General features: G+C 37.1%; 3 protein-coding genes across 4 annotated transcripts; 1 reads left to right on the top strand and 2 right to left on the bottom strand.

The window, feature by feature from the left end:
- Positions 1–220: 220 nt before the first annotated feature.
- Positions 221–16,708, bottom strand: LOC115257071 (bromodomain-containing protein DDB_G0270170-like). 2 transcript variants are annotated; one of them, XM_062860623.1, is made up of 2 exons: positions 10,358–16,708; positions 221–10,240 (listed from the first exon to the last, which is right to left on the bottom strand). In XM_062860623.1, the coding sequence occupies exons 1-2, from the start codon at positions 10,533–10,535 to the stop codon at positions 7,125–7,127; spliced, it is 3,294 nt and encodes a 1,097-aa protein (XP_062716607.1). In that variant the 5' UTR covers positions 10,536–16,708; the 3' UTR covers positions 221–7,124. Both variants share the same exon structure in this region, with proteins under 2 accessions (XP_062716607.1, XP_029712225.2).
- A 5,609-nt stretch (positions 16,709–22,317) lies between these two features.
- LOC134290443 (uncharacterized) lies at positions 22,318–23,470 on the top strand. Its single transcript, XM_062857589.1, has 2 exons — positions 22,318–23,372; positions 23,461–23,470. Exons 1-2 carry the CDS (start codon positions 22,318–22,320, stop codon positions 23,468–23,470), a joined length of 1,065 nt encoding a protein of 354 aa, XP_062713573.1.
- Positions 23,471–23,966: 496 nt separating this feature from the next.
- LOC109408247 (uncharacterized) lies at positions 23,967–25,884 on the bottom strand. The gene is made up of 3 exons (XM_029856410.2): positions 25,408–25,884; positions 24,305–25,352; positions 23,967–24,240 (listed from the first exon to the last, which is right to left on the bottom strand). The coding sequence occupies exons 1-3, from the start codon at positions 25,489–25,491 to the stop codon at positions 24,104–24,106; spliced, it is 1,269 nt and encodes a 422-aa protein (XP_029712270.1). The 5' UTR covers positions 25,492–25,884; the 3' UTR covers positions 23,967–24,103.
- Positions 25,885–25,906: the final 22 nt, after the last annotated feature.

The following is a 25,906-nucleotide window of genomic DNA, read 5'->3' as shown; positions in this document are numbered from 1 at the left end:
ACGGGAGGCTGCAAAGTTTACGCATCGCTGTTTGTTATCATTCGATACGGCGTGCAGGCTGTATCACCCGATTACTGGTCTATACATTCCCTCCCTTACTACCTGCGCGTTCATGTCGCCGACAACGATTTTCACGTCACGCGGCGAGCAACCATCGTATGTTTGCTCTAACTGTGCGTAGAACGCTTCTTCCTAGTGTAACGGGACCCCCCCGGATCACTTTCAAAATTGCAACCGAACGCGTTTACTTAAAGATATGTCATCATCTATAAAAATTGACCACCACTTCTTAAAACTACACTACTTTATTTTCCGATTATAAAATATTTTAATTTCCACAGTGCACTGAATTAGAAATGAACATCTACAAATGAAACACACTAACTGACTATCTAAACCACTAAACTGAAACACTAACTGCCTGAACTGAACTACTTTTTCTCAAGTTTAAATGGGAAAACCCTAAGCAAACTGGTCTCAACTATTTTTTCCAAAATTAAGATGGAGTACAAGAGTTGTTGATTAGCCAGAAATGGCGTCGAGCTCAAGACCCAAACTTAACAATGGAAAAATTCTAAACACAAACTGACTCCCCGATCATTGGATCTGCTGGCCCTTATATAAGGGTCCTCTCTCTAACCATCAACTCTTATTCTCCTGATCATAATTATGATCCGATCAAAAATTCTCCAGGACTCTCTCCGAGACCAAAGAGAAATTAATTTCCCGATGCCCCATGCATAATTGATTATAAATTACGCTCTTTTCTAATCTTTGCATCTCCCACATCCGTGAGAGCAATTCTAAACTCTTCCCTACACGGATGATCAATTTTCCCTATGCCTCCCATTTCGCCATCTCACATCCGCGAGATTAATTGAGCCTCCAGAACGAATGGCCAATTTATTCTCACCTCTGAGATTCGGGCCTCCCAAAAACTCTCCCCAAAACAAAACAGAAATCTCCGATGCATCAAAATTCTGAGGGGAGCGAAAGTACTCGCGAATTCAATTTCAAAATTTCTTGCCTTAGTGGCTGAGTCATCAAGAGCCACACCAATCATCATCATCCCCGAACTTGATTTTTCATGAACGCACCGGGCGATCATAAATTTATAGTGTTTACTTTTCTTCGTCGCCCGTCTCAGTTTTACGATCACTCATGCGTTAGAATTTTCACGCCTTCTAAGCATGGATGTGTGGACGGTCGTCCGATCGATTCAAAACATAATTTTACGATCCAATTATGATCGTTGTCTGTGATAACCTTTCTTTTCGGGGAAGGTTATGCATTTCCAAGTTTTTTCTTGTTGCAAAAACAATCAGATCATTCTTCTCAACTCATTTTACGATCGGATTTCGAGGCAATTGTTTATTTCATCAAGACGACCCTGTATGTACTTGAATTTCGTCACCCAGAATACAGGCACAGAAGGCTTCAACATATGTTGAAAACCATGCCCGATGTTTATGTCATAAAATATAAGCCGAGATCCCAAAATGTTGGTTTCCCTTTCTCTTATTTCGGCATGAGCGAAAAATGCAAAATTGTTGCAAATGATTGGGGAAAAGGGTGACGTATGCCCCATTCCCGAAAAATGACAAAAATTATCATTTTGGCAATAAATTGCTGAATCTCAATTCAGCGGTTTGTTGCATTCCCTTACTTTTCCCGCAAAAAAATTAAGAAATTTCTTAAAATTTCTTAATTTTTTAAAATGTTGGTCATGTTTCTGGCCCTATGAGGTCTTTTTGTTTTTCGAATAAGAGTTGATTTACATACTGCTTTGCTTCTGCTTATAAATATTATATTTATAGTGCTCTTGTTTTGTTTCTATTGAATCTGATTCGATAATATCCTTGGCTGACCATTTTCTAGCTAATGTTAATCCTTACAAGTTTTAAAACTAGATTATTATTCTTCTTCTTTCCTAATATATTTTTTTTTATTTAACTAGACTCATACCTGTGATTCAAATGGCAACTGTTGACTCCGTATTCCGCTACCGTTTTCGCCGTGATATTGTGATATAAACATACTTTGATTTTGATGAATCCCGATGTTTCGAAGTTGTTGATCATGGCTGAGTCTTTAAGTGAGTCATTAGGGCAAAAACCAAGCATCTCCTTCTCGTTGCTTCGTTGTGTTTATCGGTGATTAACTGTTGTGCGATTCCCATACTGCTTCTTTGATTTCTCCTAATGGTTGATTTCCTTTGTAACGGTAATTTTTTCCTTGTTTGTGATTTCAATTCTACGTGATTCTTGAAACTTTTGCTTATTTCTGGTTCCGTGAGAAAAATCTTGTGTCCACTTGTCTATTCGATTGAAAACAGGATATTCACGCATAATGTCCTTGTTATTCCAATTAATAGTCTTAAAATCATTGTGGTGAAAAACGTATTTTGTTGGTTGTGTTTTTTTTTTCAATATATCGATAATTGGTTCTTGCTGCCTTAGGATGCTGTTGAAATTTGCGTATATGACGACAGCTTGAAAATGTGGCTTTTTCCTGCTGAAATATTTGTTGTATTTGTCGTTAATGCATTTAATGTCATCCTTCCTCTAATTGGTTGTGTTGTTGTTACTTGCTCAGCCAAGAACATTTTGACTATTTCTTTTGTGGAAATTGTTCGTTGCTAGTGACAAATGCAACTTGTAGAGTTATGCTGCTGTTGAATTATCCATTAATAAATGCCGGCTACAAGAATTTTGATGCTTTCTCGTCCAAGAATTGGTATTATAGGAAATGGTATATGAGTTTGTGAAATATAAACCGGGTAGGTTGTAAAGTATATGTGATCATTTTCCTTCCTAAAAGGTTGAAATCCGCGTATTTACACTTTCTGCAACAATTTGCTTTGACTGTAGAAGATATGTTCCGTTGACCCTGATGTTTGATGCTTGATGCTCAGTTTACCCTTCTGACCAACCTAATCGACTCGCCAATCATGAACTCGTTGTTGATGCTGGAACTTTTCTTTCCATTACCGTACATCCCTGTTAATACGGTTCCGATGTTGCTCGTTGACCTCTGATTGATGATTTCTGGAACTTTTTCTTTCATTTTCCATACATCCATGTTTGTATGGTTGAAGTTTAAGCTTGTTGCCTTTGAACTATTGTCTTATTAATCACCTTTCCTAATGACCTATGTTTTCTCTTGATTCTTATTCATCTAGAAGCTTCAAACGACTATTTTTCTTAATAATTATGAGCACTTTACAATTGATATATTTTTATTGAACACACGTTTTAATGAATTATTATGAAAAATTTTCCAACAAATTCCCTTAATTGACAAAAACCATGCTAATTAAAATTTTCATCTCCCAGCATAAATGGAAAAAAATAATAACTTTCCAACATTTACAATTATTGGAAATAAAATTAATTTCCCTTCCTGTATAAATGTTAAAAAAAATCTTGTTTAACATACCCGCAGTTTATCAAAAAGTTTTTTAACTTAAACATTTGAAAATTAATTTCGCAAAAATAATCCCCACGTTTCTGTATTGTGTTATGTGACGATATTTCATAATTTTGTACTTTTCGGTAAAAGAGAACTTAGCTCTTACATTTGCTCCTGAAAAAAAAAATATATATATATATATATATGTTGGTTAGTCTTCTGATTTCTTACCCATATTTGTTAATTAACATCAACTGCACGATCGCTTCTTCTTCATCCTGTGTCCGTCGCATTTGACCTATCATCTCTTCGTCTTCTCTCTTATGTGTCTGTTGCTTGTACTGCTGAATTTCAATTAAAGTTTTTTTTTATGCGTCTTCTTCTGTAGATGAACAAATAGTTTATTAGATTTTATTTTTGGTTTCAGCACTTTTATTCTTATTCTTCCTTATATCGACTTGGTCATAAATAATCGATTTGAATCATTGATGCATGTTAAAATCAAATCTTTTTTATATATTCATGATATTTTTATATGATTTTCTTTTTTTCTTTTTTTTTTTTAATATTTTGGAACAGGCAAGACCGACAGTCTTCTTCTCATCTTTGGGAGCAAATTTGGCTGTTTTTTTTTCATTCAAGAACTTTATCGTACCGTTACAGTACCGTACCTTGATGAAATCAGGAAGTTTGTTTTTCCTGGTGGTAGCTGGGTATACCAAACCGAACCATTTTTCATTTTCTTTGTTTACCATAACGTTTTCTTTTTTGATTGTTTTTCGTTTCATGGTCATGTTATTCATTCAAGAACTTTTTTGTATCGCTGGATACAGTACCTTGACGAATCAGGAATGTCTCTATTCCTGGCGGTAGCTTGGTTTACCAGACCAGACCATTGATTTATTTTTTTTTTTTTTCATTTCTGGACTCAAGGTATTCATTATTGTTTGATGGCTTATTTATTATTCATTCAAGCACTATGTGTATCAATGGATACAGTACCTTGATGAATCAGGAATTCTGCATTCCTGGTGGTAGCTAGGTTTACCAAACCATGCCATTTTCGTTTTTCCGTTTTCTTTAGCATAGTTTTTTTTTCCTATTTCATGTATTATATTTCTTGGCATATTTATTAAGCATATTGTTTATTATTCATTCAAGAACTTGTTAGTATCGTAAGATACAGTACCTTGATGAATCAGGAATATTGTCATTCCTGGTGGTAGCTTGGTTTACCAAACCTTTGATACTCTGTACTTTGGCAATGTGGGGAAAACAAAACTGTCCAATTCCATACTTTTCATTTTCAAACATCTCGTTTAATATATTCTGCACATTCATTCTGGTGTGCACTAACCTTGTCCAATCATTCATTCTTACAAACAAACATAGGTAAATAGATAAAACAATTGCCTGATTTTTAACTTTCCAAATGGTACAGAATTTGATGACCCGTCGACAATGTAATTTCAATGAATATGCCATATTTTTTTTTTAGTTTCCGATGCCAGATTTACTCTTTTTTGTATATTTTTATCTTTATCTTTCTCTATCCAATGGATATGGTGCACCTTGGTCCGAATAATGTTCATATGAATTTGTATTAATTGTATTAATGGTTCTGTATCAGCCTCTGGTTGTATGTATTTGTCCCTTTATTCGTTGTTTTTTTATTATTATTTTATTTTATTTTTTTGACTTGTCGTATTCAAATAAGAAGTATTCAGCTCATTCTCGACCTGGTGGAATTTCGTTACGATTTTTTTTTTTTTGTAATAGGGGTAATTAATTCATTTTCGTTAAAAAATTTCCCATGGTATAAACATGCATCAATGTTCATTATTTCATTCATGTCTTTCTTGAAGATTTTGGTAGTGTCTCTGTCATTACTATGTAATCTATTACCTAGGAAACTCGCTATTATGTTATTAAGCGATACTTTGCTTTATCATTTTTGTTAAAAATAAAATCTGCAAATTGATAGCGCGCTAAAAGCAGCAATACGATCGACCGTGTACTCATTCTTTAAAAAATACATGTATTACTCGTTTCCGTATATCTTAAACGTTTTATTTTATGTTATTATTCCTTTTTTTCATGATTTCCATGTCGATTGTGAGGAAATTTCACATGATCTTCATTTTAAACAACCTTTTATATTTTTTTTTCGATTTTCATTTAGTTCAATCAGATGTATTTTTACCTATATATTACACAAACTTAAAAATTTCATTACTGTTGTAGCCCAATCATTTATGATAGGAATTATTGATCCATTTTCAATAAATGCTTCCATAACTTCATCTACCTCTTTAAAAAATTTTACACATGCATCAATGTTTTTTATTCTGTTTGAACATTTCTTGCAAATTTTCCTAGTAACCATGTCACTAAGATACGATCCTTTCCCTAGATACCCCACAATCAGATTATTGAGTAATAAATCCGTTTGTATATCTATAAGGCCTCTTTTTTTGTCTAAAACACAATCTACAAATGGATAACGCGTTCAAAGCAAATATGCGATCGGTTGGAGTACTCATTTTTTTTTTAAACACTTACCTGATAAATACCCTTTGTGGTGTACCTAAAAATGTTTTGTTTTTTTTTTTGTTGGTTTTAATATTATTTATTTTTAATATTCTTGTATATATACAATATTTAGTTTTAATTAGATCAATGTCTTTGTTATTAACACGGAAAACAAATATTCCCAAATTAGAATCTTTATGTATTAGCTGTAGTAAAACTGAATAATATTGAGAGAGAAAATTATTATAGTTATAAAAATATATTATGATATACAGTTATTAATATAAATTTAGATAGTTATTTTGTGTTATAGTTAATAAAATTTTATATAAGAAAGTTAAACGATTATTATTATTAGTATTTATTTGGGACACTTTACCACCCCTGTGGCATTCGTGTCCGGAGTTAAATGATGGTTAAATGTAAATAAATTATGTTAAACGATTAATGTATATACACTATCCGTCATAAGTACGGACTCACAAAAAGTATTGCAACAATATTGCATCACCCTGACTCACCTCGATATCTCTAAAACCAGAACACCTACAAAAATATCGCCTTCAGAAAAGTTGTTGCTCTTGGGTTTCTGAAAAACTTTGCTGAAGACAGCATCTTTGTAAGTCTTCTGGTTTTGGAGATATTGAGGTGAGTCAGGGTGATGCAATATTGTTGCAATACTTTTTGTGAGTCCGTACTTTTGACGGGTAGTGTATATTTGGTTTTTTTTTTTGTATAATATAACTATATTATGTATTATATACATAATATAGTTATTTCTGCAATTGTTTAGGATAAAGACGAACCAGCCAAGGGCTGAAAGTCTCTTTAATATTGCTGTGTGCCTTCAAAATGCAAATATCAAATGCGGGAGCACCAAATGCGGTAAGATTTTCTAACAAGTAACCCGATGTCAGCGGGAGCATTTGAAACCTAGGTTGGTGATATTGACTATGGTTGCTAAGTTGCCTTTGGTAACACTGTGTTACCGCGTTTGAAGCGCATTTGGGCACCGTTTGCATCTTGAACGCACACTGCAATAAAGACAAATCAGTCAATCAAATTATTTCTGCAACGATATTTTTATTATACAATTATCTTTCATTACGTAACTTACTTCAGTTTTACGCTATGGGTATGTCTATATTGGGTTAGATTTTCAAATTTTAAAATATGAATGCCTAATCGTTATATTTTCGCAAACGATTATTGTGTATTTTTTCTAATTTTTTCCCATTTTTTATTATTGTGGTTTGCTCACTCGGCAGGTCTACAACTTCATACGGGCCTTTCCACAATTCTTGCAGTTTTTTTCCTGCTCCAATTGGGTTGGTTTTTACTAAAACTAATTCTCCCCACATCGGCTGCCAATTATTAGTTTGTCGGTCGTAAATTTCTTTTCGTGTAATTTTAGAAGCAACAAGATTTTCTTTGGCCTTGCCATGAACATTTTTGAAGTTTGCTTTCAATTCTTCCGAGTAGTCTGCATAATTTAGTTCATTGTTATTTGAACAATAAACTGAATTTGGGATTCTCGCTTTTCTCCCGTAAAGTAATTCATACGGGGAATAGCCTGTCGAAGAATTGATTGTCGTATTATACTCGAACGAAAAAAATGGTAGTAATTCGTCCCAAATTAACGGATTACTTACAATGTACTGTCTGAGGTAAATTTTCAATTCCCGGTTCGATCGTTCCACTAAATTAGCTTGTGGATGATATGCACTCGTGGTAATCTTTTTAATTTTTAAAATTTTGCACACATTTTTCATTAATGAACTTACAAAGTTTGAACCGTTATCGGTGACTAATTCTAATGGAGTACCGAAACGACAAATAAAATTTTCAACAAATGCTTTCGCAACTGTGTAACTTTCCTGATTTTTCATTGGCACCACTGTTAAAAATCTTGTCAAATCATCTTGTATTACTAAACCATACCTATTATTTTCTTCGGACACTGGTAAAACCACAATATCCATATAGATTTTCTGAAATGGTTCTTCTGAAGTTGTTGTAATTTTCATTGGTATTCGATTCGCCGGCCATATTTTATTTTTCTGGCATGAGTCGCATTGTCTAACAAAGTTTTGAATATCTCTTTTCATATTTTCCCAAATAAATAATGGTCTTAAACGTTTAAGCATTCTTTCGCTTCCAACATGTCCTCCAAGTGGGGCATCATGGAATTCTTTCAGGACTGTTGCTCTATTTTCTGGTTCCACAAACATTCTGTCTGAATCAGAACTATACAAATGAAAAACTTTATTAAACTTTTTTGCAATATGGCATAATATGTCAAAATCTTGCGACGATTTTATTTTTCTGAAAGAGATTATTTGAATATTAGTACCAGAATTGGAAAAATCCACATTATTTCGTAGGATATTTCTCAAAGTAGTGAATAACTTTCTAGATTCTAAAGCAGATTGTTTAGAACCATTTAGTATAATTCCCCATATCTTATCTTTTGGCATGGAAATTACTTCGCCTGAAAGAAAATCTTTAAATCCATGTGGTAGATCAATTAATTCATGCAACTCTTTGAATGCAGTTCTGCTATTTAGAATTGCTATTGTAGCATCCACCTCGTTCAATTTCATTTTATTTTTATTAAATTTGAGCAAATTATAATCAACTTCTGAGTCAAAAATTTCTTCCTCATCTTTATTTTGCTCCACCTCTAATGAATCATCAAAATTAATATCAATGTTCATTAGGTCGTTAAATGCCGTATCATCGTCATTGCTTTGCATCTGGTTTTGATTTTGATTATCATCAGATTTTTCTTTGTCATCAGCCTTCTCTGCATCACATTTGTTTTCTGATAATTGTGTTGGAGGATGAACAATACTATTCTGGTTTTGGCATCTCTTTTGGAATCGTGTCAAAACTCCAATTAAATTAGACTCTTGTTTTGGTGCTTCTTCATCATTGTATTGTTGAGAATTGGTTTCCTTCTCAACTTTTGGCTGTTCAAGCCTGGATAAGAAATCTGCCACGACATTTTCTTTACCTTGCTTGTATCTGATTTCACAATTTAGTCCCTGGATTTTCAACCTTAGTTTAGAAAGGGTTGAAGAATTTTCTTTTAGTCTCCATATGGCAATTAATGGTCTATGATCCGTGTACACAATGAATTTTTGATTGAAAACAAAATGTTTAAAATATTCAATAGCCCATACAATTGCAAGCAATTCTTTTTCAATTATATAGTACCGAAGCTCGGCTCCAATTAATGCTCTACTCGCATAAGCAATTGGATGATCAGTTGTTTTCTCATTTGAGAGAACTGCTCCAATAGCATAGTCACTCGCATCTGTGGTAATAACGAAAGTATCCTGATAATTTGGACGCACTAATATTGGTTCCGATATTGAACATTCTTTTAACTGATTGAATGCTACATCACATTCGTCCGTCCATCTAAATTTTACATTTTTCTTAAGCAGATTGTTCAACGGTTTCCGCTTATCTGCCATATTAGGAATGAATTTTCCATAAAAATTTACCGTTCCTAAAAATGATCGAACACCTTTAATTGTTTTTGGTTTTTCCATCTTCTGAATAGTTTTAATATTCTCATCTGTAGGTCTAATTCCATTCTTATCAATGATATGGCCTAAGTATTTTATCTCTGTTTTGAGAATATTGCATTTCTCAGGCTCTATTTTCAAATTATTCCTTTTAAGAGCTTCTAGAACTTTACATAAATTCTCATTATGTTCCTGAATTGTTTTTCCAAAAATAACAATATCATCCAGATACACAAAAGCTTTGACTGGTTGAATTTCGTATAAAATTGTATTCATTAATTTTTGAAAAGTTGATGGACTGTTTTTCAAACCCATTGGCATGCGATTGAATTCAAAGTGTCCCTTAGATGTTGAAAATGCTGTTTTAGAAGCATCTTTTGGGTTAATAGGAATTTGATAGAATCCTGACTTAAGATCGATTGAAGAAAAATATTGGCTATCTCCAATGTTATCTAAAATTTCATTGATTAGTGGAATCGGAAACACATATTGTTTTGTTATCGTATTTAGTGCTCTGAAATCTACTACAATTCGATATCGCTTGTTACCATTAGCGTCATCCTTTTTGGGCACACATAAAACTGGAGCATTCCACGGACTCTTGCTTGGTTTGATTATCTTTAATTTCAGCATCTCATCAATTTGTTCATCAATGTGCCTTTTTGTGGACTCTGGCATTCTATATTGCCTTTTATTTATTGGTATATTCGTCGTTGTTTCTATTTCATGAGTTGCCATGTTCGTGTAAGTTAAGTCATCGCCTTCTATGAAAAACAGATTATTGTAGCGTTTTATGATACATTTGATTTCATCCAACAACCCATTGTTAAGGTGTTTCAAATCCACAATGCTTAGTATTTTGTTCATTCGTTTTTGACCTTTTAACATTTGGCAGCTTTTGTGTTCCAATAAATCATAATCTCTACCACTATCCAAATCCAATTCCCTTGTGACTTGATAATCCTCTTCTTCGTTTTGTAAATCCATGCTGTTAAAATTTTGGATTTTATAATTCTCATGTCTTGCATTAAAATTTATTGCATTTCGCTTAGCCATTGTTTCCACTTCCGATTGCGTGTTGTTAAAGAAAGAGATTTCATTATTGCGATTATATTGACGATTTCTTAGATTGTCACTGATCAGTTCTTCCTGTTGGTTATTGCTGTCTCCACATTTTTTTAATGCAATATAGTCAAAATTTTGACTAACAAAGACAGTGTGCTGTTTTATGAAATCTGCACCAATTATTCCCGAAACTGGGAGATTTTCAACGACGTAAAATTTGGTATCAAAAACGGAATTTCCCACAAGTAGTTGCAGTTTTGCTGATCCTATCGATGAAATAGAAGTGTTACAAATACCTGTTATTAAGATTTTGTCCTTTCGATTTATGTTATAGACGCCGCACGCATACAAACACTTTTTTTAAAATCAGGTTTCTGCATGCTCCTGTATCGAGAAGATAGTTTACATGACAATTTGGTCTGTTTAATGTGGCAATTTTCAAATGGAACTGCTTTTTTCTCGTAAAAATAATAGATAGAATTTCATAAGGCTGTTGAAATTCTGAAAGCATTTTTGCTTCATTATTTTGATCTCTTGATGTGTAAATGCTGGGGCCAACTGGCTCTTTGTTGTAATAATAATTGCGTTGAATTGGGTTGCGCCCGTTTCTAAATTTTCTTTGTGTATGGGGTTTTCGGACGCTTGTATTATTAAAAGCCCCATAAGTTAGTTTTTTTGATCATATCTTTGGTTTCCATATCTGCCATTATATGATCTATTAAAATTTTGTGGATTGTATCTTCGTTCTTGATTTGCAGATGATAATTGTTGATAATTATTGTTTCGATTTCGAATTTCATTTACTTTATTGCTAAAATTTCTAAAATTGTTGTTTTGTCTCAATTGATGGTATGAATTGTTATTAAAATTCACTTTAGAGTTCATGTTTCCTTGAAATCTGTTGTCGTTTCTAAGATTTTGTTGCGAATTATTGAAATTTCTTCGGAATGCATTAGATTCCATTTGTCCGTTCGTTTTCTGCCAAGGTTTACTGGTCTGATAATTCGAGGGATTTTGCCTCGAGTAATATTGACCCGAAAAATTAATGTTACGAAGCCTTTTTCCTATATCTTCCATTTGTTCACATTCAACAAATTCTTCTTCCAAAAACAGCAGAAGATCGGCAAAGGATGATCCGCGCTGTGTTTTAGCGAGCAGTTTGAGATGAGAGCTTCTTAGACCACTAAGAAAATGGATTTTCAAGCTCCTTTCCGCAAATGATGGTTGAAGTTGTCCTGGCGGTTCAATTGATCTTATTGCTTCCAGGATTTTGAAACCTCGTTCTTTGTAGCTTTTGAAAGATTCCTGAAACCCTTGTTCCAGTTTTTCAATTTTCTGCAAAATTTCTTCCGCAGAAAGTTTTGCTGAAAATTCACGGATTAAATTTTGTTTCACTTCTAACCATGTTTGGCCTTGAATTCGGCTAGTATAAGCTGTTGCCTTTCCTTTTAATTTGAGTAGTACTATGTTTAAAAGTGGTGCATGATTAACGTTGGCAGGAAATTGATTTGCAAAAAATTCAATTTGATACAGAAATGGATTCAATTCATCTGGTGAACCATTGAATTCCGGAATACATTGGAAAGCTAGTTGCATTGGAAAATTGTAATTAACTACCGCAGAACTGCTTGGCTGGAGAGGTAAATTTGAGCTGCTTGCTGCAGAATTTGCTAACAAAACATGTTTGTATTTATCATTCAGTAAATTGGCAAAATCTTGATGTGAAATATTTTGAGGATTTTGTTTTCTTTGGTCGCCAGAGCTATCAGTCTGTTTTGAGTCCTCTTTACCCGTATGAGCTGATATATTAGATATTCCTTTTGCTTCCTCATTTTCAATAATGTTCTGTGCGTTTGCTTCAGAAGTGTTCATTGATATTTTGTTGTTATTCAAAATTAGTAAAGCCTCTTCTACTTTTCCTTTTACTCTTTTATATTGTTCTGAATATTTGGTCTTTTGTGCCTCATCCATTTTATTAACATTCTTTTTGAAGATTTTATCAAATTCTTCAAACCATCCTGTAAAATAAGATATTTTTTCTTCAGTATTTTCGGCAGATCTAGGCCTGTTAATACTTTTCTTTATATTCGACAATTCTTCGGAAATAAAAGTTTCAATAGCTTCCATATTCGACATCTTGGCCAATTTTTAAGATTCTTTTTGTGGAGAGTGAAAAAGAAAAATTAAGGGAAGGTTAAAACTTAGATACAATAAAAAGATTGGATAAATTATTACTCACCAAAAACAAACTAGTGATTGACGCATTTTAAACACTCAGTCCTTGTTTCTAATTAATAATAGGGATGTCACTTTATTGCTTCAAATTGTTCACCAATAACGATATTTGGTCTTAAGTTTGTTCATAAACAGTCCATTTGTTCACCAATAAAAGTTAGAAACAACTTGTTAAACGAGAGAAAAAAAAAATTATTCGATTTTTTTGGGTGTTTTGTTCTAATTGGGTTCGTTCACTTTACAAGCTCAACTAATAGTTCGCTTTAACACGTTTCTGATTATTCGCACTAATGTTTCATTCGCACGTATTATTAAACTCCCTGATTTTCACGGTTTTTCCACCAGTCAGAAATGACGCACCAAATTTCTTCTAAAACCGAAACTCTTTTCTGCTGTCACCACACTGTAACGGGACCCCCCCCGGATCACTTTCAAAATTGCAACCGAACGCGTTTACTTAAAGATATGTCATCATCTATAAAAATTGACCACCACTTCTTAAAACTACACTACTTTATTTTCCGATTATAAAATATTTTAATTTCCACAGTGCACTGAATTAGAAATGAACATCTACAAATGAAACACACTAACTGACTATCTAAACCACTAAACTGAATCACTAACTGCCTGAACTGAACTACTTTTTCTCAAGTTTAAATGGGAAAACCCTAAGCAAACTGGTCTCAACTAATTTTTCCAAAATTAAGATGGAGTACAAGAGTTGTCGATTAGCCAGAAATGGCGTCGAGCTCAAGACCCAAACTTAACAATGGAAAAATTCTAAACACAAACTGACTCCCCGATCATTGGATCTGCTGGCCCTTATATAAGGGTCCTCTCTCTAACCATCAACTCTTATTCTCCTGATCATAATTATGATCCGATCAAAAATTCTCCAGGACTCTCTCCGAGACCAAAGAGAAATTAATTTCCCGATGCCCCATGCATAATTGATTATAAATTACGCTCTTTTCTAATCTTTGCATCTCCCACATCCGTGAGAGCAATTCTAAACTCTTCCCTACACGGATGATCAATTTTCCCTATGCCTCCCATTTCGCCATCTCACATCCGCGAGATTAATTGAGCCTCCAGAACGAATGGCCAATTTATTCTCACCTCTGAGATTCGGGCCTCCCAAAAACTCTCCCCAAAACAAAACAGAAATCTCCGATGCATCAAAATTCTGAGGGGAGCGAAAGTACTCGCGAATTCAATTTCAAAATTTCTTGCCTTAGTGGCTGAGTCATCAAGAGCCACACCAATCATCATCATCCCCGAACTTGATTTTTCATGAACGCACCGGGCGATCATAAATTTATAGTGTTTACTTTTCTTCGTCGCCCGTCTCAGTTTTACGATCACTCATGCGTTAGAATTTTCACGCCTTCTAAGCATGGATGTGTGGACGGTCGTCCGATCGATTCAAAACATAATTTTTTGCAATTTCTCTTCGTAATAGGCTGTTTTACCTCACGCAAATCTGACAGGAAAAGGCCTACTTTCCCACACCAAATCAGCTGTGCTGTAGTGGTTCATTACAGCACTGATTTGCGTTGCGTAATGAACCATTACAGCACTGTTTTCAGTTTTGATCAACTTCTTGGTGATTTCTGGACGCAGCTCTGAAAAAATGTGACAAATGCACAGTATAACCTGTTATGATCAGACTTTCTTAAATATGGCTATGAACATCAGTGTACACTTTAATGAAAAAAATTGTTAAAAACTATCCTCAAGCGGTAATTTATGAAATTGCAAAAAACGTAGTACGCAACTCGGTGCAGAACTCAATTTTTCCAGCACTCGTCGTAATTATCCAACTCGGCAAGCCTCGTTGGATAAATGTACGACTCGTGCTGTAAAAATCTTCATTCTGCACCTTGTTGCGTAAACTACTATTACGATCCAATTATGATCGTTGTCTGTGATAACCTTTCTTTTCGGGGAAGGTTATGCATTTCCAAGTTTTTTCTTGTTGCAAAAACAATCAGATCATTCTTCTCAACTCATTTTACGATCGGATTTCGAGGCAATTGTTTATTTCATCAAGACGACCCTGTATGTACTTGAATTTCGTCACCCAGAATACAGGCACAGAAGGCTTCAACATATGTTGAAAACCATGCCCGATGTTTATGTCATAAAATATAAGCCGAGATCCCAAAATGTTGGTTTCCCTTTCTCTTATTTCGGCATGAGCGAAAAATGCAAAATTGTTGCAAATGATTGGGGAAAAGGGTGACGTATGCCCCATTCCCGAAAAATGACAAAAATTATCATTTTGGCAATAAATTGCTGAATCTCAATTCAGCGGTTTGTTGCACTAGTCATCAGGTCTCCCTTCGTGTGGGCAGTGGACGTTGATGATGCTGTAGTTGAAGAAATGGCCCTTAACTCTTAACATGTACATTCTTGCGTTGATCGGCTGCCACCCGATCACACGTTGTCGCATCTTGCCCAACACTATAAATCCTGCTCCCAGTTCATTGGTGGTGCCACAGCTTTGGTAGAAAGTAGCCGCTCGATGCCCGCTTTTCCACACAAAGTCCAACAAAGTTCCCGCAACGCCAAGATGTCGAAGTTGCGGGGATGTAGTTCGTCGTAAATTATCCTGTCACATTCTGCGAAAACTAGTGACTTGCAATTCCATGTTCCAAGTTTTCATTCGTAGTCCTTATTGCGTCGCGTGGGTCTTTGTCGATTGTATCGATTCGTATTTTCTCCTATGTTATTCGCCATGGGGATTTTTACGTGTGGCGTGTTACGGCTCAAACCAAAGTAGTCAGTATTTACGCTAAAAGCAATGCACTCAGGATGTGCGTTGTATTGGATTTGTTTCAATTTACCCACTCTAGATATCACTACACTCCTGAACTGCAGAATTCTTAATTATTGATTTCGAGTTAAGTGGAGTTTAAATATATACATGGGTACAACTATGCATAAGTATCTATACAGGGTGTTAGGTTCCTGAGTGCAAACTTTTTAAAGGGTGATAGAGGACCATAAATGGAGAAAAAAATTGTTCTACGCATATGGTCAAATCTCAACCGTTACGTGGTTATTGAACTTCCCATGTTTATGACTCTTATTGCCTTAACTGGGAATAACTTGAAAATGGTCAAACTTATCGAAGTTTTTTTACCCTTATTCGAAAGATTATTGAATTTTCTAACAAATGGCATCTTTGAATCGATTGGTTTAGTTAAATAACTAAGTTTTCTAGAGAAAAATAGCTAAAAATAGTGTATTTTCATTGGTTTTTGTCAATTATCTTTGAAACATGTGTAATAAATTAAAATTCTTCCTTTGGCAAAGCTGTGGCCCCTGTTACACTCTACAATTCGTTCTTTGACACCAAACTTCTAGCTCTTATCGTTTTCTTGCAATTTCGATTTAAATGTGCGGCACATTGCGCAAAAGAGTACTTTCCATGACAGTTGCAAATTTATGATCTGAAATGCGATGTTAAAATCGAAATAGCAACAAAACGATCAGAGATAGAAGTTTGGTGTCAAATAACGAATTGTAGAGTGTAACAGGGGCCACAACTTTGCCAAAGAAAGAATTTTAATTTATTACACATGTTTCAAAGATAATTGACAAAAACCAATAAAAATACACTATTTTTAGCTATTTTTCTCTAGAAAACTTAGTTATTTAACTAAACCAATCGATTCAAAGATGCCATTTGTTAGAAAATTCAATAATCTTTCGAATAAGGGTAAAAAAACTTCGATAAGTTTGACCATTTTCAAGTTATTGCCAGTTAAGGCAATAAGAGTCATAAACATGGGAAGTTCAATAACTACGTAACGGTTGAGATTTGACCATATGCGCAGAACAATTTTTTTCTCCATTTATGGTCCTCTATCACCCTCTAAAAAGTTTGCACTCAGGAACCTAACACCCTGTATATTCAAAACAAAAAAAAAAAACTACCGCATTATATTAACCGCATTACTTGATGGCTTGGCCTCATGGTCCCGACGAACACACGAAACTTCCTTTTGTACTGTTGTGTCATACCTGCGAAAGAAAGGAGAACAACTAATTAGTGTATGAAGTATTTTTTGGTGTACAAGTTTGATTTGGTATATTTGAATCTTTTGAACTAAAAAGCATAGAACAATTCTTGTATAGAATGGGCGTAGATACATGTGAATGAAGGCTACCAACATGTGTTTAGTCAAAATAACACGTATTGTATGCACCCATATTCATAATTGTTCTATTGTTCTAACAATCACGTAAGTAGTGCCACATGATGCAAATATGCAGCAATGAATTAACCTATTAAGCCCGCTGCGAAACAACAAGTGACCTCATCAATCTGCTTCACGGCCAAAAACATGAAAAGTTCAAGTGGAAAAGTATCCAACGTAGCACAACCCGCTACGGGGTATAAATAAATATATTTTGGACATGTAGGAAGCTCTAATAATTGGGTTGCATTGGCTTTTCTCGGTGACAGGTTGTATTAAAACAGCGTTTTATACGTTACGCGTTTCAGCCTACTATTCTTCAGCCTTCCTCAGACGCCTACAATACATTTATTAGACAGTTACAATTTTCGTCAAATTCTTACAAAAAAAGGGGGGACACTTACAACATGCTGAATGCGACCTTACAGCTTGGCCTGTCACTATTAACTAATTTTATCTTACTATACTACCAGGGGAACATCCTACTCAGCATGCACTTCGTTCGTTTCGTTATCGGTACTGTTCGTGTTTTGCGCCGTTCGTGTCTGCGTTCGTGTTCGTGGTTCCTCACGAAGCCGAGCCAATAGTCCGTTGTACGTGGAGTTGAAATTGCCGCATTCTCGTTGGAGGTTCACTGTTTGCTGATCGCCTTGCTTTTGACGTTGAATAACGTCCTTCGGCAACATATAGGGGTGTAACTTCAGAAAACCGAAAATTTGAGCATGTAACGAAAAGTGGTTAGATTTTGACCGCTAATAACTCGGCCATTTCTTGATGGATTTTCAAAATTTTTGCATGAATTGATCACAAATTTATCTACGCATTGAATCTATCTAAGGTTACTATTGATTTTCAACAACAAACTATTGAAAATTTGGGAAAAGTGAACCCATGTTTTATCCAGCCAATCACGTTCGAGCGCAGTTTTGGACTTTTCCGTCGAGCGCCTGGCAGTATAAAAGCTATTTCTTCTTCCCCTCTTCCTTCATTCTTCATCAACACCTCGAGGGGAACGCATCGGCAGAGAGCTGTGCAGTTTGCTCCGTTTGCGTTTTCATTTCAGTGTTCTTTGACAAGCCGAGCGCGGTGGTCGGTGCCTCTTCGCGCGGCAGCTCGTTTACCGGATCAGAGACGGAGGAGCACAGCTCGGTTTGCATTTTCGCTCAGCATTCTCTTCTCACAGCACATTCTCACGCTGTCGACCGCGGCGAGCAGATGGACGCACCGACGACAACCGTGCAGCAGCGGCGGTGGGGGAATAATTTATCATTTCCCCAGTACGGAAGCGGATGGGCGCCGACGACACGGCAGCAACGCGGTTTGGTTTTGTGAAATCAAAATTAAATAGCCCTTATTAGGGCTATAATTCTAAATTCCACGTAAGAGTTGATTCGAATTCCTGCAAACATTTTGAAACCTACTTAGAGAGCACCGTCAGCAACCATCTAGAAGCAGCCGCGGCGGTGGCTCATTCGCATTTTCCCAGTGCGGTAGCGGATGGCCATGGCAACAACTGGGAATATTTTAACCGCTTGATGTAGAATCTATTCTAAATTCAAGATACGGTAACACAAGCCTAAACTTATGCGCGCATCATAAATCTGCTTGAAATTTCTACAACTTTGGAAAATGGCAGGTTTGCTGAAAAATGAAAACTGTTAACCAGCGTTGCCAAATTTCAATAAGAATTTTAGAATTTCAAATATCTGTGATCTTTAGAAATTTTGGTCGAAAATACATGACGATGCCGTTACTAAACATTATAATATTGGGTAATCCTAAGCCTACCTACTGATTTGGCAATGGCTAATAATAATCATTTTAGTATATTTTAATACTCCGCTATAATAAATTAATGCAGATAAATTTGTATGGCATCGTTGAATTTTACTCCCCTCACATCTAACCAATCACGTTCGAGAGGGGAAGCCAGGCGATTGTGCCGTATAAAAGCAAACTGCTTCTTCTCATCTTCCATCATTCTTTCTTGACCCCTCGTGGGGATCGCATCGAAGGAGAGCTAGCCAGTTTCTCCGTTTGCGTTTTCCATCAGTACGCTTTGGCAAGCCGAGCGCAGTGGTTGTCGGCTGTTACGCTCTTCTTCGTATCGTTGTACGCGGCGCCAGTGGAGCAATCAGCCAGTTTAAACTGGTGCGCGGCAACAACGAGGGCTTTCTTTTGCCCCGAGTTTGCGCAGCATCGCCATCGCAAACCCCCATCGGAATCAACGCCACCGATGCCGTTCTGGATTTGGTTGGCATAGCTACCGATTTTCACCTCAACAATTGAACGATTATTGTACAACAAATAAAATTAAACAGCCCTTCTAAGGGCTTCAAAAATGTTCCTCACAAGAGTGAATCGAATAATTTTCTTAGACGACGCGTCGGGTCACAAATATGTCAAAACCGACAAAGTCTCAAAACCGTAGCATAAATTTTGCAAGCGGAATAGTGGAAATATATTAGATTGTTGTATCATCCTTTATATTTCCCAGCCAAATATCAATGAGTGTTGTGTTCCCAAAAATTAAACATTTCTATGCCCATTTTTGCCACACAATCTAGAAGAAAACTGTATGATACATATCTAGAAATTCTTAGTTATATAAATACATATAGGTAATTTCAGTCCACCAATTAGCAAAAGCTTAATGATTTGCATTTTTGAATGATCTGTAGGATTGCATCTGTTTAAATTCTTATAAAATGAACGGTTACCAAGACAATTCTGTTATAGGTAAAGCTTTTTAAATGGTTTTGAAAAATTCGTTTATGGAAACATTTTAAAACCAACTACTACGCGGAACAAGTCTTGTCGCGCTTATTCTAAATTTCTATATATAAACCTGCAAAAGCAGAGAAATTGTGCGAGAGGATTTGAAATCTGCATCAATTTTCTTCGCAAAATAATTACCTGTTAGCATCCAAAGAAATTCAAAGGTTTAGCAAACTACAGTTGGCCCGCTGAAATTATTCTGCAAATTGACTTACTGTATTTCGAGAGCAACAACATAGTTTAATGAAAGAGAAACTAGTTACGACTACCAGTACCTGGGCTGCCCATAAATGGTGAACCAAGAAAACCTAGTGCTGGGCTAGTACACTAGTTCTGACGTTCGATTTGAATAGGTCGTATCTGTATAGGAATCCCAGCAAATTTACGACCTATTCAAATTGAACGGCAAAGTTCATAAGGAATGAATCGGATCGAAAATAATGATAAATTGTAAACTCCACTATCAATTGCCGTCTACAATCAAACTAAACCAAACCAAAATTTTACATCACAGTCTTTATCAATGTTAATACAGCATTCAATAATCGAAACTAATGCATAAACGGACGTTATTCAACGTCAGACTTGCGGTCGTGTCTAGTATACAACCCCTCCAACTTTTTTATATGAAATACCTCCGCGATCATCCTTACCTCCGGGTGTTCGATGCGCTCCAGTACTGTCGTTTTCTCGAAGTTGAACACGTGGCCCTCTTCGATGGTGTGTACCGCCAAACCCGATTTTGGATTTCGGTTTCTGCAGTCGTTGCGGTGTTCCGCCATCCGTACCTCCAGCTTGCGTTTCGTCTGTCCTATGTACACTTTTCCATCGTCGGTTCCACATGGTATCGAGTACACTACCTTCGTCTGCTTCCCTGGTGGTATCGGGTCCTTCATTTGGCTAAACACCATGTGTTTAATTTTGTTCCGTGGTCGGGAGGCTAGGATTATGTTGTTCCGTTGTAGGGTTTTCCTAAGTTTTTCACTCAAACTTGGTATGTAGGGAGCTGATACAAACTTTTGGGGCTGGTCTGCCGTACCTGCTTCTTCCAAACAGTTGTAGTGTTTGTGTACACGTTTCTTTCGTACGCGATTTACGAACCATGTGGGGTAGTGATTTTTCCGCAAGATTCGTGTCGCGTGGTTTAGTGCTTCCGCACGTTTATCTCCACAGGATAGTTTGATCGCGCGGTCAATGAGCGCGATCGCCGTGTTTTGTTTGTGTTGAAATGGGCTTTTGGATTTGAAATCCAGATACCTACCGTCGGGTTGTTTGGGAAGCCACGACGTAGTAATTTTGTTCTCGGCACGTTCTAACATCATGTCCAAGAATTTCATTTTCCCGCCCACTTCATGTTCTACTGTAAACTGTAGACGATGGTCCACTGCACGAATTTACGCTGGCTTGCTTACTCTCACAGTAAATTTGACATTTGAGAGGTGCCGACACCGCTCAAACGTCAAATTTCGTGTGAGAGTAAGCAGGCCAGAATAAATTCGTGCAGTAATCCATCGTGGAAATTGTTGAACGTGTCTACGATCGTTTGAATGTGTTCTCTTCTCGCGACACACATGCAATCACAGTACTGGAGCGCATCGAACACCCGGAGGTAAGGATGATCGCGGAGGTATTTCATATAAAAAAGCAAGGCGATCAGCAAACAGTGAACCTCCAACGAGAATGCGGCAATTTCAACTCCACGTACAACGGACTATTGGCTCGGCTTCGTGAGGAACCACGAACACGAACGCAGACACGAACGGCGCAAAACACGAACAGTACCGATAACGAAACGAACGAAGTGCATGCTGAGTAGGATGTTCCCCTGGTAGTATAGTAAGATAAAATTAGTTAATAGTGACAGACCAAGCTGTAAGGTCGCCCCCCTTTTTTTGTAAGAATTTGACGTAAATTGTAACTGTCTAATAAATGTATTGTAGGCGTCTGAGGAAGGCTGAAGAATAGTAGGCTGAAACGCGTAACGTATAAAACGCTGTTTTAATACAACCTGTCACCGAGAAAAGCCAATGCAACCCAATTATTAGATATTGCACGGTGATTACTCAAGTTTATTAAAAGTCAATTGGCCAAGAAAGATGTTGCTAATCAACGAAATTGAGCAAAAGTATGGAGGAGACAGCAGGCGCTCAATCTGGCGCTTTCTGAAGGTGTCGATCAGCCTAGCCAAGTCGAACAACAGGATGAAGTTTTTGCTTAACTGCAGAAGGTGCAAAATTGTCCCGCCATGTCTGAGAACCAAGAACAATCTCAAAATGGACAATGAAGCATCTTGCCGAGAACTGGAGAAAGTGATGTTCAAACACCGAATCCGTCTTCTGAGTTTAATGATAGCTGATACCAAACGTACAATGGCAAGTACAAGAAAGATAAAACAAGCGATGAGCCGGAAGATGGACGAAAGGTTCGACGAAAGGGATACACGAAGAATACGTAAGATGGTGGAAGACAAGACAGCAGTCGTCTACGAAAAAGTGAGAACGAGAGAGATGAGAAAAATGTCCAGAATGAAGACGAGCCGGATAACAGAAATGAGTGGCGAATCCAATTGGATTGAAAACACGACGACTGTGGAAATTCCCGACTACTTGGAACGGACTCTCATGTTGGGACCAAATTTCAACGTGGAGAACAACAGAAACCTTCCGTACATCGAGCTTGTGGCAAGTATTGAGAAAAGTATCCAGAACAAAGAAAACGCGGACGAGATAAGGTCGGATGTTTCCAATGCGATGATCAACCACATCAACTATCATCGACAGCCCCGTCACCATCCGGAGGAATGGATCCAACAGGATGTCATCAAAAGCCGAAAGTACCTGAAGGAAAACCCGAATCTGGTGATCACACGAGCGGATAAGGGCAGTAAAACGGTCATCATGGAGACGGAAGAATACCACGGGAAGATGAAAACCCTTCTCGATGACGAAAACACGTACAAGAAGTTACGGACAAATCCTACGAACAAGATCGTCAAGAAAATCAACGGTATCATCGATGAATGGCGTAGAAAGGAATATATCGACTTCCGAACCCAAAGAAGATTGAAAGAATCGAGCTGCAACCCACCTCGGATCTACGGACTACCGAAAGTACATAAGGAAAACAGACCACTCCGACCAGTTGTTTCCACTATAGGATCGGCAACCTACAACATAGCCGGATACCTGTCGGACATAATAGGAAATGTAGTCGGAAAAACGGATTTCCACGTCCGCAACAGTTTCGATTTCGCGAACGAAATAACAGGAGTGCAGACAGAGGAAGGAGAGGAGCTGTTTTCCCTGGACGTGGTATCGCTGTACACAAATGTACCAGTGGACTACGCTCTGATGTGCCTAGAGGAACGATGGACCGAGCTAGAAACCCACACAAAAATAGACAAGGAAAGCTTTATGAAGACGGTAAAGGTAGTACTCGAGTCAACCTTCTTCGTATACCAAGGTACGATATATGGACAGACGTACGGAGTCCCGATGGGATCGCCACTATCCCCAGTAATCGCCAACGTAGTGATGGAGAAACTGGAACAGGAGTGCATAAAGAACCTGGAGGCGAAACAAATACGAATGAGGGTGTATAAACGGTATGTAGATGATTGCATGTGTGTCGCGAGAAGAGAACACATTCAAACGATCGTAGACACGTTCAACAATTTCCACGATCGTCTACAGTTTACAGTAGAACATGAAGTGGGCGGGAAAATGAAATTCTTGGACATGATGTTAGAACGTGCCGAGAACAAAATTACTACGTCGTGGCTTCCCAAACAACCCGGGCAGAAGAAAATAACAAAAGAAGATCAAATTTTGCCATTAAAATTGAATAGCTGAATGGCAAAATTTGTTATTGGTTTGTTGGGAATAAGAGCTAAAAGAACAAAAATAATAACTGAGTTTGTTCGGGAAAATAACTAAATAATAACTTATTTCATCCTTATAATAACAAACCAAGGACAAAATATTTGTAAATGCTGAACAACTCAATTAGTTATTACTTAGTTATTGAGAACAAAATAAGATCAAAATAAGTTTTTCTTCTAAAGATCAGGGCAAAGATAAATTTTATCCTTGTAAAGCGAATACCAAAATAATGGTAGTTTTAGATATTACCCTTAAATGTCTGCAGAATAACAAAAAATATCCTTAGGTATTTTTCGATTGTAAATAAAGAAATACTATTTAAAATGAATTGAGTTTATTCTGCGCGAAAACCAATGAGACAATTCATACTTTTGGTACCAAAAACGCACGTGTTTAAAATAACTTTTGAATGAAACAAGTTAAAATAATATAGATAAATGATTCGCAACAACGATTATTGTTGTGTCGGCTGTTTGCGCAGTTGCGGGTTGTTAGCAATTGCATGTGCAATGTGCTTGTTGATCTTCCTGGCCTTTTCCATCGCGATTCCTACTGGATCCTGAAGAATGCGGCGCCTTTCAAAAAGACGATCTAAGGAAACAATAAAGTAATTAATAAAAATCCATTTTACGCAAAAATAGCATATATGGTATACCTTTCATGTACTTCAGCTTGTTCGGATCAAGTTTGGTGGTTAGTTGGCTGCCAGGGTCTTGGTTCACTGCTTCCTTATTCCTTCCCTTCGGATTGTTAGAGGTCCTACCTGTAGCTGTAGCGTTTCCGACTCCTTCTGGGAACAAGCGAAGGAGCATCTCTTTCACAAACAGGTAGTCGCTGTCTTCTGAGTTCTGCGATACAGACAACAACCACTCGGCAGTTGGATACCCGTCGCATTCCGTGAAAGACTTGTCTTCATCCCTACGTACTATGGTCTCCTGAAGAAGCATATTCAACGATCGTAGCCTGACGTTCTCGGTTTGAAGCAATTCGATTTTTGAATCTTTTTCCTGGATGATTTCCTGTAGCTGTCTGATTTGCTTTTCGATGTTGGTCGCCGGCGAAACCTCTTCGAATCCCTCGAAATCACATTCATCACTGGATGCCATATTATCCTCGTCCAACGAAGAATCCGCAACAGACGGTTCCAAAACGTAGGGGTTGGTGCCACATGCAGATGGAAAAGTCGATGGTCCAGCTGAATATTGGTCGATCAATCCACATTCGACCACCGGAGGGATCACTGCATGCGGTGATACGCATTCGGGAACCTTAGATGGAGCGACAATTTTTTTCGAATTAATTCCAATAGTATCCGTGGGTAAGGTATCGACGTTGCGTGAAGTGACAGTCAAGACGGAGCTGGCTGTAATTCGTTCCGGATGTTTCGGTGGGGCACCTGATGTTGACGGCACAGCACTGCCTTCATTTCTCGATCCAGCGGCTTGATTTTTATTTAGTTTCTCCGGTAACTTTAGGCCTTGATCTTTCCGACCACCACACGGACGTTTATTTTCAGATCCGGAATGTTCCGCCTGAAGCTGCTTCGCATGTTTTGGTTTCACACCAGATGTTGATGGAACGGCACAGCCTTCGCCTTTCGATCCAGGCGCTCGATGTTTACTGGCATCCACTTGTGCCTTGAGGGTTTCGCCTGCCCGGCCGATGCGCATACGTTTATTTTCCGGTGCAGATTGTTCCTGCAACTGCAATGAAATTGAGGTTATAATTTAGAATCATTCAATTAATGTAAAATCCTACCATTTTTTCCAATAGCTCCATATTGGCAGCATTCGCCTTCTTCGCCGCATTCTTTTGTGATTGGGATTTCTTTGGACGGCCCATTTTTATCAAAAACAGTTTTAAAAATGAAATTCTCAAAAAATTGCAACCGCCGGCAAAACAACCACGCCACTGAGTGAAATCAAGACCAACAATTGAACAGGACCTGGAACAGGACACAACTCTAAAATGTAAACAATGGACTTCTGAAACGAATGTACGCTGGCCTGTCTACTCTCACCGAAAACTTTGACGTTTGAGCGGTACTACTCCGCTCAAACGTCAAATTTTCGGTGAGAGTAAGCAGCCCAGCATAAATTCATGCAGAAGTCCCTAAGATGAATACAATCTGATTTTTGCAATCTATAAATCAAATATACATATTCTTGTTTCACTTTATTAATCAAACTAGATTAATTTAGGGGCTGTCCATTAATTACGTAAGGGTTTATGGGGGGAGGGAAGGTTTGGAAAATCT

The sequence above is a fragment of the Aedes albopictus genome, chromosome 3 (genome assembly GCF_035046485.1).
Source record: "Aedes albopictus strain Foshan chromosome 3, AalbF5, whole genome shotgun sequence".
Lineage (NCBI taxonomy): Eukaryota > Metazoa > Arthropoda > Insecta > Diptera > Culicidae > Aedes > Aedes albopictus.
Note: the sequence above shows the minus strand (reverse complement) of the source record. Positions and strands in the feature narration are given on the sequence as shown.

Coding starts and splice junctions, on each gene's coding strand:
- LOC115257071 (XM_062860623.1), bottom strand. CDS start 10,535: ATGGCTAAGCGAAATGCAATAAATTTTAATGCAAGACATGAGAATTAT. Junction 10,241..10,357: donor AAGCTGCCAAATGTTAAAAG/GTCAAAAACGAA, acceptor TTTTCATAGAAG/GCGATGACTTAACTTACACG.
- LOC134290443 (XM_062857589.1), top strand. CDS start 22,318: ATGAGTGGCGAATCCAATTGGATTGAAAACACGACGACTGTGGAAATT.
- LOC109408247 (XM_029856410.2), bottom strand. CDS start 25,491: ATGGGCCGTCCAAAGAAATCCCAATCACAAAAGAATGCGGCGAAGAAG. Junction 25,353..25,407: donor TGGAGCTATTGGAAAAAATG/GTAGGATTTTAC, acceptor ATTTCATTGCAG/TTGCAGGAACAATCTGCACC. Junction 24,241..24,304: donor CAAGCTGAAGTACATGAAAG/GTATACCATATA, acceptor TTGTTTCCTTAG/ATCGTCTTTTTGAAAGGCGC.